The sequence below is a fragment of the Topomyia yanbarensis genome, chromosome 1 (assembly GCF_030247195.1).
Source record: "Topomyia yanbarensis strain Yona2022 chromosome 1, ASM3024719v1, whole genome shotgun sequence".
Lineage (NCBI taxonomy): Eukaryota > Metazoa > Arthropoda > Insecta > Diptera > Culicidae > Topomyia > Topomyia yanbarensis.
In genome coordinates this window covers 30,549,408-30,563,160 of record NC_080670.1, presented here as the reverse complement: position 1 = coordinate 30,563,160, position 13,753 = coordinate 30,549,408, and the positions used below count along the sequence as shown (strand labels likewise).

The following is a 13,753-nucleotide window of genomic DNA, read 5'->3' as shown; positions in this document are numbered from 1 at the left end:
CCTCCGGAAGTCGCGCATATGGTCCGCTGAACGAGCAGCCGCTGATGTTCTAAGAGTCTAAGACGATTTCGCTAGATTTTCCGAGCAGCGTGCGCTCACAATCCGTCAAAACGAGGATGTCACAATTAGCCTATGCACACGCTCGTAAAAAGTTACTCAGATTCTGAGTACTTTTAACTCAGTTTTGAATGATGTTCGTAAACGTCAAAAATTGAGTTGTCATGTATAATATCTCTGAGTAACTCTGACTCTATTTTTGGGTATTACACAAGAAACCGTTTTGGAGTTACCAAACGGAAAAGCCGTTTCTCGCCAAGTTAAAAATTCCAAGCGTCATCCGCCATTTTCCATTAGTAGGTACACGCTCGTTTAGTTATCGCTCATCACTTTTTCACAAATAAAAATTTGTTCAAATATTTATAATAGTTGAAGCTAGAGTTGTAGTGTGTAAAATACATTTTAATTGAAAGAGTGGATTTGAACAACCTGCATGCAGAAGATTTCGGAAGAGGTGGATGCTGAAACTGCAATGAAGTTGCGAGGTAATATTCACGTTATATTATATTATATATATATATATATATATATATATATATATATATATATATATATATATATATATATATATATATATATATATATATATATATATATATATATATATATATATATATATATATATATATATATATATATATATATATATATATATATATATATATATATACTGGAAAAAAAGTGTAAGGTTTCAGGTTTCTCATGCCATGTGCCAAATTGTGGGAAGATGATTCCTGGACACGTGGATGAATTGAAGGAACACTTCCGGTTGGTACACAATTTGAACACCAGCAAAGCAGCCGCTCAACCTTTCCTTTGTTCAGAATGTGGTTCACTGTACCAGAGGTTTAAGAGCTTGAAACGGCACATAGAGAGTGTTCATCCACTAATTACAGAAAATTCTACAAATATTTCATACGACCATGACGCTGTTGAACAAATTCAAAATAATCATCCGGAAAATATGCTCGTAGATGATGATTATCTGTTGAGAATAACGAATACTATATTCTTTAAAACGGCGCCGTCGTTGGATGAAATTACTAAGAAAATTAGTAAATTCGCCACAGATTTGCGAAAAGATGTATCTCTTCCCGAGACAAAAATCAAAAAGTTCTTACAGGTTACCTCGAATCTTATAGAAGATTACGAGTGTTACATGTTGAATCTATTCAGAGAATTTTTGAAATCGAAGTCGATCCCATTAAACGATACCGACGCTTTGAAATTTATAAACGACGCATCTTTGGATGGAATTTTTGCAGACGTAGCTTCTCCAAAAGACAACCTAGCATATTTGTCTGGAGTTGCGGGTTGTGCTGTGCCAAACCCTAGGGAAGAAGTCTTGGGAAGAACTAGAATCACTAAAACTGTCCCCGCGATTACCAAACTAGGCAAAAGAAAAAGTGTACAAATAGTGAAAGACGTTGCTCACTATATTCCACTAACCAGCATTTTAGCACTGGTTATGAAGAATCCCGGAGCTCGCAAGATGATAGCAGAAGAAGCAGTGAATGACGATATCTTGTGCGGTTTCAAAGATGGTCAACGTTTCAAAACACACCCATTCCTGACACGGTTTCCCGATGCATTACGACTCTCGCTTCATCTGGACGATGTCGAATATCTGAACCCTTTGGGATCACGCAAATCAAAAAAAAAAACTTACCAATTTCAGTGTTAAAATTGAGAATCTCCACCCCGCAATTAATTCATCCTCCAACAGGATATATCTAACGCTTACAGTTCGCTCAAGAGATGTAAAAAAATATGGCTACAATAACGTTATGAAACCGCTGATTCAAGATTTGCGTGAGCTTGAATCAGATGATGGTGTTGTAGTACAATATGGGAGTGAAAAGTTTACGATGAGGGCAGTTCTAGTGCATGTTTTGGGGGACACGCTGGCAATTCATGAAATTTTCGAGTTAATGGGGCCCCAATCAAGTCTATTCTGTAGAATGTGCTATGCGACGCGTACTGCACTTCATTGTGGAAACATTGGTGATACCTTCCCTCATCGCACTGAAGAAAGCATACAAGGTGATTTAAATGCTCTTCAAAGCGGAACTAAAACACCTTCACAATGCGGAATCATTCGAAAATCAGCACTGAATGAAGTTAAATATTTCAACATAGCGGAAAATAACACGTTTGATCCAATGCATGATCTTTTGGAAGGCGTCGTCATGGTCGTAATCAAATGTGTTTTGAACGAAGCTGTAAATATCCATAAAGTGATAACGATTGGTCAAGTCAACCAAATTATACAGCATTACGAATACGGTATAACTGAATCGGCTGATAAACCTACCGCTAATTTTACTTGCGAGAAGTTAAAAGCACGTGGACATGCTATTCCTCAGTCAGCTTCGCAATGTTGGCTTCTCCTTCGAGCATTCCCTTTTATGTTCAACCAGATTCTCGGATTTAATTCAAATTTATCATCATTGCTTAGAGCTCTCATGAAAATAACTTATTATAGTTTCTCCAATAAGCTAACATTGAATCAGATTAACGATCTGGAAAACGAAATCGAATGTTTTTACAAGTTGTTCAAATCCTGCTTCCCTGCCATCAACCCTACCAATAAATTCCATCACATCTCTCATTATCCCTACATAATTCGTCAGGATGGGCCAGTTGTTAATCATAGTTGCTTACGCTTCGAAGCGAAATTCAAGGAGTCGAAATCCCAAGCGAAGACATGCAACAATTTCATCAATTTAACAAACAGCTTTGCTAAGCGCCTGAATCTAGCACAGATAACCACTATTCTTGACCATTCATACGAAATTGGTACGGTAGATATCGTTTCGTCAAAGCACATACACAAAAAATCTCTAAGTAATTTACTCCTGATCCGGGATCTACCAGATTCAATCAAATATATAAACCATATGAAAATAAATAACACAAGCTTTCGGCCGGGACTGATAGCGAAATACCAAGTATGCAACGAAATGTCCTATGGTTTGATAATAGATATATTGCAATCGGATAATCAAATTGTTTGCCTAATACAGCATCTCGAATGCGAATATTGTTTACAATACAACAGTTACAAACTCAAAACTGACAGTCAAGTTATTCGCATATCACACAAGAACTTGCAAACGAAAAAAACATACAACTTATGGAGTATATACGGAGATTCAGAAGAAAACTACTATATAAGTTTGAAATATGTAGATAGTTAGTAGGGAAATAAACTTGGAAATAAATTTATAATAAAATAAACAACAATCAAGAAAGTAGTGCAAACAACTTGAGATGTCACTTTAAACCTTTATATATACTTATTCGCTCTTTTCAGCCCAAAAAATAAACGATCAGAACCTAGTTCTGCTCAACGATGCCGACCTAGTTGAAATGGGGATAATCGAAAAAAGATCCCGTCTAACAATTCTTAACATAATAAAAAACTATAGTTCTGAAGCTAATCCGACCAAAGATAAAATTGATGAGACTTCCACTAATGTTCAAAATTTGGTAAACTTTCTACTATAATTACTGTAAGCGCTTGTCGTACTATACATATTTAACGTTTTCAGATTAACCGTTCGACATTCGAAGATGACGCAAAATTCCGAATGAAAATTTTGTATCCAATTTTGGATCAAGGGATCGTACCAGATAAGGACGGTTTAAATCATCTTACACGAGTCGCATGCAAGCAAATGGAGACTCAAATAATGGACGGTCAAAGGCAAGTAGAAAGTTTTATTTGTTACTCTACTAGTGCATCAAACTATGAACACTCCTTAAAGTGTGATAGAATGAATTGTTTACATTGAACCGCACGAGTCTCTCCGCTAGAGCAACCTTGCGGCGAAATGCGCAATGCCTATACATATTTATAGGGCTTACGGCCAATTTCTTTATCCTCGCTTAAATTTTAAACCGGGTTCACCAGTACGTTTAAACCTGGTTAAGACGTTAGGCGAGAATGAAGAAATCGGCCCTTAGTAGTCCTTCGAGCAAATATGCAGGTGATCTAACACTGTCTATGAGCAGAGAAAAGCAATGCCTTTCGTTGTGAAGCTTCTATTTCAAAAAACATCGTAGTCAATCAGTATCATGCATTATTACTTCATTGAGCCTATGAAACTATGAAGTATGCATAGTAATGAAGCACGGCCAAACAACTTCACTTCTGATTATAAATATAAAGAAATGTATGAAACACAGTACAAACTGCTAGAGGAAACCACATAGTTATCAGTTCTTCGCATCCTGATTTCAATATTGACCATTCTTTACACATCTTCAATCTGGTTCGATTTATAAACTTCGGCATAAGAACGTACATGCGTCTTTGACGGTGGTACTTAGAAAGCGTAATTCGTCATGTTCCGGCACAAAATTATAAAGACGACCGACGACGACGAATTATAATAACTTAAACATTTAAACCAACAGAATTTAAAGGTATACAATTTCTGTTTATAGCGAGCGTGTTTATTTGTTTACATATACAGTTCAATCGTAAATCGACCAAAGGGTCTAACTAAGCCGCAATGTCGTTGAATCGAGCAACAGCGATGCCAGATTTACAGACTGTGGACAGATTTGCTGCACTGAAACAAAAATATGCAGAATTAGCATACTTTCATTCCCGTCTCTTTTGCTGTAATTCTCGACGAACATATGATTACGGCCTAAAAGCCAACCGTCAAAATCCACTTTGAATGGAAATTCCAGACAAACCGTTACTAGTCGAACACAGCTCACAACAGTTTATGAAAGAGAAAACTTTTCTCTTTCGTTTACTACCAACATCTGTGATTGGCGTGTAACGGTTTGTCCGGAATTTCCATTCAAAGTGGATTTTGACAGTTGGCTTTTAGGCCGTAATCATATGTTTGTCGAGAATTTTCATGCATTTTCTAGCATATACTTCTAGTAAATATTCAATGAGTGGATAGACCGAATACGTCCAATGCACAAAATTTGCAGCAGAAGAAACGAGAGGCAGATCAAAAAGTATGATATCGGTGATTAAAAAAAAGTTCTGCGTATGCCTGGTCCAGACATTTACAGACTTTTAAAACAGTAATAAACTGACCGATTTTCTTCAGAAAATAATAGATGTGTCCCAGCATGCAAAGAATTACGAATCAAATACCGTTCATACTTTTACCATTTAGATTTTTTTTAAGAAATTTAGAACTTAATCTTTCACGGAATCTTTTTGGTCTTTTTCGGAGTAACGAACCAATGATCTCTAAATGCGCAGGTATCCTTCTGTTGATCAACAGCATGCGGCAGCTGTTCAAATCGTAAAATTATTTCCACAACTTAGTAATACGCGAGTCACACCAACTGCTCCTGATGAGGTTTGTTATTCTATGCTTATTTAATTTCTCTAATATAATTATAATTATTTTCATGCTAGTCATTTTTCTTTTGGCGCAACGGAGGCAAGGAAAAGGGTGCTCATACTGGCATGATATTTCATCGCATCCGGAATGTCATCAAACAGCTACCTGCAGGAAAACATAAATATAATCGAGGAACTATGCCTGTAGAAGAGTCCGTTTCAACTGAACTTGTAGAGCGGGCTCAATTGCTCCGAGTAATGCTTGCATCGGCATCAGTAGCAGAACATATTTGTGATGAAATGGACCGATGCTTTCCAGTCCTCAAACTGTTATTAAAAGAAAAGAAACCCGTTAATGATATCTTGGATATGTTTCCACACCTGTGTTCATATGAAGGATTGGTGGTAACATGTTTATTTTTTATTATTTACTATTTCACTTTATGGTATTCACGGAACATATGAATATTTATATCATATCACTTTTTCTAGATTCGTCAAATGTTTGAGAGATTGTATCCTAACAGAACAGAAGGTCTCAAAATCGAGGATGTCTTCTCTCAGTGTCTATCTTATTCACCGTCCAGATTCTCTAGAGTAGAAGATGGTGAGATATATTTTTTTTTAATTTAGCCCAAAGGTCTGTCATAAAATTTTAAATTTGTAAAACTATTCACAGATCACATTCGAGGATGCTTGAGAATAATTTCTCATATGCCAATTCGCGGACAAAAAAGAACGCTGGTAGGCTGTCCAACTGTAGGCGAAGAACATTCGGCTTCAATTTTAATTCGTTGGATTGGGGTAAATGCAATATAATATACATAAGGTTAGATGTAATGATTTTATATCATCATTAGGAGTGCTTAGATACATACGTGGCATCCCCCGCAACTGATTCCAAACTACACATGGTGTGCGTAGCAAGCCCGATGAAAAGAGGAAATTATGCCGTCATTTGTGAGAAAAAAGTTATATTCGAGACTAACAATTCTATTCATGCAGTGGAAATTTTATTCAAATGCTACGCAGTTCTCGGAGTGGAGGTGCCACCTAATTTTAGAATGTTTTGGGACTTTCTGGCATGTGCCATATATAATATAATTCCGCACAGTCAGAGGACAACTGTGAATAGACTCGTCCAAACTTTTATTGAAGTTTCCCGCGCACGTATTGACAACAAATAAAAGGACAACTTTTTTATACAATACTTACTAAAAACCATAAAATTTAATAAACAGAAGTTTCTTTAATTATTATTGTAAAAATATTCCATAAGAAAAGAAAGACTGCATTGTGTTGTATCCAAAACAAAATTTTGACGGCCAATTTCTTCACTGGATGTAAACCGGTTTAGTTCCAGTTCAAATGCAACAATCGATCATGAACCAATTTAAATAGGAATCGGTTGTTGCATTTCTTCTTACAGAAACCATTCAGAATTGCAAGTCATAATCCGGATGTTTCTCAGTAAAGTTCAGTCAGAAATGAGCCGGAATTCCGGCTGGCTCCAGTCAGTATTCCGGCTCCAGTGACACAACCTATTCTAACTAGAATCGGTTGTGTCACTGGAGCCGGAATACTGACTGGAAACAGCTGGAATTCCGGCTCATTTCCGGCTGAACTTTACTGGGTTTTAATGAAATATTGCACTCATAAATTGGGTAATATTCTACCCAAAAACTGAGGAATTACAACTGGCTTTGTTGTCTACTCAAAAATTGGGTAAGCTTCTGCTCATAATATGAGTAAAAATCGATCAATTTTTGGTTTTGTTGAAGTTCTACTGAACCCAAAATTTGAGTAATGTTCAACTCAAAGTCTGCGTAATAATTACTTAATTTTTGGTTTTGTTAAATTTGTACTGAACTCAAAATTTGAGCAATGTTGAACTCAAAATCTGAGTACTAGTGAAGCACTTTTGGGTTTAGTGTAGATAATATTGTACTCAAAAACCGAGTAATAATTACTCAGTTTTTGGTTCATGCTGGCTTACTCAAATTTGAGTAACTCCGGAATTACTCAATTTAAGGGTTGTTCCACTTTATCTGGAAATGGGTGGGATTAAACTCATTTTTGAGTAACTTTTTACGAGCGTGCACGCTGACGAAGTTGACATAAATTGACTTTTACTGCGAGCCGTGTTTACTAACACTGCCATAAAGCTGTGAAGCAATGTTGGTAAACACGGCTCACAGTAAAAGTCAATTTATGTCGACTTGCTAGTCGATTTCGTCAGCGTGCACAGCCTCATTGCAAGATGATTTTATTCGAGTAAAAATGCTCGAAAAAATGACAGTTCAGCGGATTTGTTTATATGGTGTTAGAATTTAAAAGTAGGTTTGTTCCAGTACCAGGAGAAACTGGAAGTACTCCTGAGAAAATCGTTCCTGTATTCTCTTCTCTTTTTTCTTCTTCTGGTTGCAAACAAGAGTAAAAAGAAGCAAGTATTTTTTGCTCCGGAGTGACTTCCGTGTACTGGAACAAACCTAGTAATTCCAACCAAGTTTCTCGTACTGGGTGGAATCAAAAAATTTCTAAGTCCAAGTAAACAAGATCTCTTAACTATCAGAAAAGTGGGGATAAACAGTTTCATGCAATATTCTATACTTGCTATGTTTAGCAGTGAAGTGTTCTCTCCGAGTGAAACAACACTCCTGGAATGGATTCACATTTTCAGCAATGCTTGAGAATGATTTGGAATGGCTGGCAGGGATGCCAGGTGACGTACAAATTTCAGGGGGATGCTGTCTAGCAAGTATCTCGTACCCAACATCAGCTGGACCGGACTTGATAATCACGGTTAAACAGCAATAAATAATACCTAATACAAATATGTCAATGACTAGTACACGAAACATGCGAAACCGCTTACCCTATATTCTCTTTTTGGGGTGAAGTAACCAAAAAACGTGGTCCAAAGTGCTGGACCGAGGCGAGATGTTGGGTACGCGCAAAATATGTGATTTGACAACCACACCCTACCCCTGACAAATTTGGCTGAAAACAAGATGTGGTAACCTTTTTTTTGGTTTTTGCGCATGGGAAAAATTAAGCGCAAGGTAAAAAGTTGAGATTTCTGTGCTAATCTGTGCATTCTAGTAGAAAGCTGTGGAAATCTGTGCGTTAAAACAGAAAACTGTGCAGTTATTGCAATCTGTGCAGTATATTGAAAATCGGTGAAAAACAGATAAATCTGTGCACCTGATGGCCGGAGTTGTTTGAAATCCCTCTAAGAACGGTTGGTTTCAAAATCGTCCAATGAAGGACGTTCGTTGGGCCAATTTGGACAACGTCCAAATAACCGTTCAACAAACGTCCATCCCGGACCCGTGTTGAACGATTTTGAAACAATTTTTGGACATCTCAGTGGGATGTGTCATGAAACAAAAATTGATTTGCTCGAAATTCACGTTTCGATATAGCTTCAGTGAGTGCGCGATGAAATCAAAACAAAACATTTCCAGCAGCATAACTGCAGGAACAAAGCAAAACAAAAACATAAATTTTGTTGCCAGAATTATTGAAAGATTCGAACATGGAGTATGCAGTGTTGCTGGTTACATCAAACTGGTCGGATTTCGAGCAAAATTGGATTGAGATTGGGTATACCCAATAGATTTTTGTTGTAATTGCGATTTTTAGCAATAGTCGACTTGTTAGCAATATTAGCCGAAAAAAATACGGATTCATGTAAACCTCAACAGAATATAACAATTATTCTGAACTGACGCTCTCCTCGGTTTTCTAGCATCCCCTAGTGCCAGTTTCAGTTCCAGATTAGTTTTTTTGTGCCCAATGAGATTGATACTAAGGTGTGGCAATGCTATTTCTCTCTCGCTCGATCTCTGTAAAGCACGTGGACAGTAGATATATGGAAAATATATGGAGTTGAACTTTATTACGTAATAAAGTTACAGAAATTGAGCGAGAGAGCAATACAGCATTGCCACACCTTAGTATCCAGTACATTGTCTTGTGCCCACCCTGTAATCACCCTATATTGGACTACATTGTTGAGCCTGTGTTCATTACCAACACCATCGAATAACACAGGATCAGCCAACTAGAATGAGTTCCATGGCCAATTGTATTTACCTTCCGTTTTTTGATATTTACCGTGGCAAACCGTAACGATTCATTTCCCGGCATATTACCTACATTAGAGACGATTTTATCACTTTGTAAGCTACAATTTTACGCTTCGTCAACAAAGTTCTAGTTTTTTGCGTTCTGCCGGAGGTAAACCGATCAGCAAACTAACAAAAAAAAGATCCATTAACGATGCGGACACTAATCACACTAACCTGCCACGCCACGCTGGATTCAATTTCCCATTTGGGTTGATTGATTTGTTTCCACGTTCTGAATAACTGTCAGACGGTCGGCGGCCACACCGATGCTATCTGCTCGGCATTAGGGTTATATGTTTTGCACTATTGAAGACAGACATATGCCGGTACTAATCGAAGCCCAGTATGGGTCGTGTTTGAGTGGCATTTCGACGAAGCCTTTGTTCGCTGTGGCCTTCTAACTGGCAGAATGTCATGTTGCAACGGTTAGCCTGCGCAGGCAAATCTGATGATGGCAATTTGACAAAGAATGCACCACACTCGAAGCAGGCGGCCCTTCCCGCATGGCAGATTCTCGAGCTTCAGAAGACTTCAATGCCCGAACAATGTTTAGTAGGCGGGGAGCCCACTTGCTCCACTTGTATTTACGCTTAGTCACTCACTCAGTAGCTCAGGGTGGTCGGTCACGGCTGACTCGATTGTGGAATCCAAGAGATGCGCTGGCAGGCAACTTTTCCCGCACAATCAGCTGAACGGTTATGATGGGAATACCGACGCATCAACTACGCATCTTATGTCAGTCATCGCGCGCCCTCTATCAGCGTTTTTTCCGTGGGTTCGGAACAAAGTAAATTGCTGCACTTGATTTATGTTATTTTCCGCTTGGACTGTGATTAATATATGTAAGCAGAGCTGCCGGTTTATTGCGAAGATGATTTAGGGCTCTGGTGATTTTGAGTCAGGGTCAAAGGGCTGTGCTTGACCACAGAGAACAGATGTTCGAGAAAAGAGTTACTTTACAAAGTAAAGGTATAATATATAGCAATGTAGGCCATTTTGAAATCTATTGAGATATCTGACATTTAAAATACGCAAACTAAGATCTCACGTTTTTCTACTACTTCTCTCTCTTATTAGAGGCCCAGAAGTGGTTTGTTTGCCTCTAAATTTGTCGTATAATCGTTTTGTTGTCCTCCAAATTCAAACATCAGCGCAGTTGAATAAGTCCTGGGACCAGCAACAACGAAAAAACTTAACGTAAAATGCAGGCAGTCCGTTTAAAATATGTGAGACAGTGTTAGAGGCTATAATCCCAATTATACATTCCACAAGACGATCGTTTGACAGTTATGGGATGGGTTTGTTAACAAATTTGTTTTGCTATGCTCGTACGAACAGAAAAATCTGCCCATCGAGCAACAGCTGCTCAGAAACGTCTCGTCGACTGCTTAATTAGTTTTTGTCATCTTTAGATTCCAGATACGCATATTTCGGTGATTTAAACCGTCCAAAACATTCCGCTAGATCGCCCGAAAAAACTTGAAAATTGCTCGAGCGCCTTTCTTTGCTGGTTGTCATTTCAAACAAACTTAGTGGCGCGCATCCAACTTACCTTTTCGAAATATATCTTCAATCTCTGTAGCTTAACTGAGCTGAGACCAAAGACTATTCACATATTCCAGTTTTAGTACAGTTTCCCTATAACCTTTCTTGACATTCCACTGACTACTTTCCTGACTGTTTACATATAAATTCTTTCTGAAAATTTCAAATCGCTTATGTTTATTTAGTCGATTATATCCACTAGATTACGAGTTCTGGACGATCTTCGGCAGAAAAGAATTTTTGCTTTCCTGTGGTGTGCCGATTCGTGTATCGAAAGGCCAAAAAACTGTCGGTGACCTTGTGCGGTACGGTACGGTAGGAACACAATTTGCCGTCGCACTGTCTCCTTTTTAAAATCAAAGCAAGCCAGATTCAGCACAGCACATGAGATTACCTTATTTCTAGTTGGTATTTTGCCCTGCCAAACCCCATTAATCCGTTTGTTTATTATATTGTCAGCAACCGCAGATCGGGTTAGTCTATTTTAGGTGTAGGTAAATGTGAATATATTTACGATAAATTCCACCGTAAGGTGATGAAATTTGCGTATTTTTGCTTCGTTCGGTTCGCTCAGTGGTTAGTCTGGTTTGGTAGGTACTGTTTAAGGCTTTTGCAACAGAAGGGACACAGTTAAAATTGGGTTTGTCTAATTTTAGAATTACGAACTCTCGTTTAATAGGTGAAAGTTGATGGTTGATGAGTCAGTTGGAAAGAATCAAGATTATGTTGTACTTAAGAACTGTCTACAAATGAGATTCTAACGTACAAATCTGTTTGGAGCTACATTGTGGCGAATGGTTTTCATTTTATAGCAGCTTATGCGTTGAACGAAATGGTGACTAGGCCGATTTAAATAGACGCTGGCCTGCTCGCCTTAACTTTCCGTTTACTGTAAAAATGATATGGGTTCCATCAGTAGATCACCGAGGGGAACGTCACTTCAGAATAATTGTTATATTCCGTTAAGTTTTGCATGAATTCGTATTTTTTCCAGTAATTTTTGGAAATTTAAGCAACTAATCCGTCAAATCTCAATCCAATTTTGCTCGAATTCCGTCCAATTTGATGTAACTGGCAACTCTGCATACTCTATGTTCGAATCCTTCAATAATTCTGGCAACAAAATTTATGTTTTTGTTTTGATTTGTTCCTGCAGTTACGATGCTGAAATTTTTTTTGTTTTAATTTAATCGAGCACTGAAACTGTCAAAACATGAGTTTCGAGCAATATTCAATTTTTTTTTCATAACTCATTTGAAAACATTCTCGGCCATTTCAAACCATTCTCAAGCTGTTGGAAATGAGAATGCATTCCGAACTAAGCAATGCCTATCATTATCAATCCGTGCAGATTTATAATGCATAAGTTCATCATTCATCAACAAATCATTGAGTGTCGTTCCCCTCGTAGATCCCAGTAAATGACAAGGCGACTAGGCGGTTAGAATAGATGCTGAAGAACAGTGCAGAGATGCCAGGTACTTTTTTCAAATGTCTGCAATAATAATTTTAAAAGTCTGGGAAGAACAAAAATGTTAGGAAAGCTAGTGTAATCAAAAGCCTTTTCATTCAAAAATCTGTAAATATCTGCAACCAAACTAAAAAATCTGCAAATATCTGCAACAAAACTAAAAAATCTGCAAATATCTGCGTCATCGAAGAAATCTGCAGCTTAAAGTAAAAGTCTGCCACTTTGCAGACTTGTCTGCAAATCTGGCATCTCTTATGTTCGGCTATTGAAACTTTGTTCTAGGCTACTTACCGTTGACTGTAAAAATAGTATGTTTAATTGCCCTATTGCGCATTTGGAAAAAGTGAATAAAACGGGAAAGAAGTGAAATTGAAAATATTTTCATATACCGTATGAAGCTACTAGCACAGAGAACAGACATCCATGATCGAACAAAAATATTTAAAAAACGTGTGTAAACATTTGAATTAATTAAATTATTATAAACACTAGCGTCGCCACACCAACTTATCCCAACCATTTGTAAAATCCATTCCGGAACCGGTTCGAAATCCTGAATGGATTCAGTAATGAATCTGGCTCAAAGAAAACAACCGATTCCGACTATTGGTTGATACATTTGAGCTGGAATTCATGCTGGTAGTCCGAATCGGTTCCGGACTAATTTGACTGGGTAGAGGAATAACCGCTGTCAATTCTATCGAACTCAGCCACAAAAAAAACATGGCGACAGTAGCGCACCTGGTTTGGATATCCCAACTACCTTCGAAACCGTTAGAGATTTTACACAAGTTGAATGCTGAAGATGGACGTCTGTTCTCTGTGCTACTAGTGAAGATATGGGCAGGGATACCAGGTATATTTTTCGAATGTCTTCACATTTCATAGAAAAATGTCTTCATCAACGACCAGGATTCAAAATCGGTTTTTGATTTTGAGCCAGAGTTCTGCTAGAAATCAGTGAGATGTCCGAAAACATGTGTCTTCAAAATGAAAAACAGGTCTTCACTAGAGCACTCTAGTTAGAGTGCGGCCAAGACGCGTTTGACGTATCCAAACGAGTAGAAATCTGACGTAATTCTATTGTGAATATGTCAAATTTAATGTTCGTTTGGATACGTCATGGCCTCTTGGCCACACTCTAACTAGAGTGCTCTAGTCTTCACAACATTTTAAATGTCTGCGTCACTTTTGTGGCTTGGTACAGCCGGTATAAAGATTTGT

The 13,753-nt window shown here is 37.8% G+C and overlaps 2 protein-coding genes across 2 annotated transcripts in view; one reads left to right on the top strand and one right to left on the bottom strand.

Annotated features, from left to right (window-relative positions):
* The window catches only part of LOC131677227 (elongation of very long chain fatty acids protein 7), a 107,488-nt gene that overhangs the window by 42,434 nt on the left and 51,301 nt on the right, over positions 1–13,753 (bottom strand). The window lies entirely within an intron of this gene.
* LOC131677228 (uncharacterized) lies at positions 4,792–6,587 on the top strand. The gene is made up of 5 exons (XM_058956943.1): positions 4,792–5,396; positions 5,456–5,785; positions 5,873–5,987; positions 6,060–6,184; positions 6,241–6,587. The coding sequence occupies exons 1-5, from the start codon at positions 5,289–5,291 to the stop codon at positions 6,565–6,567; spliced, it is 1,005 nt and encodes a 334-aa protein (XP_058812926.1). The 5' UTR covers positions 4,792–5,288; the 3' UTR covers positions 6,568–6,587.

What these genes read in the sequence shown, in the direction of transcription:
- LOC131677228 (XM_058956943.1), top strand. Translation starts at nt 5,289, where the DNA reads ATGCGCAGGTATCCTTCTGTTGATCAACAGCATGCGGCAGCTGTTCAA. An exon ending in GTTCATATGAAGGATTGGTG is followed by an intron (nt 5,786 to 5,872) that starts GTAACATGTTTA and finishes CACTTTTTCTAG; the next exon opens with ATTCGTCAAATGTTTGAGAG. An exon ending in TTTTAATTCGTTGGATTGGG is followed by an intron (nt 6,185 to 6,240) that starts GTAAATGCAATA and finishes TATCATCATTAG; the next exon opens with GAGTGCTTAGATACATACGT.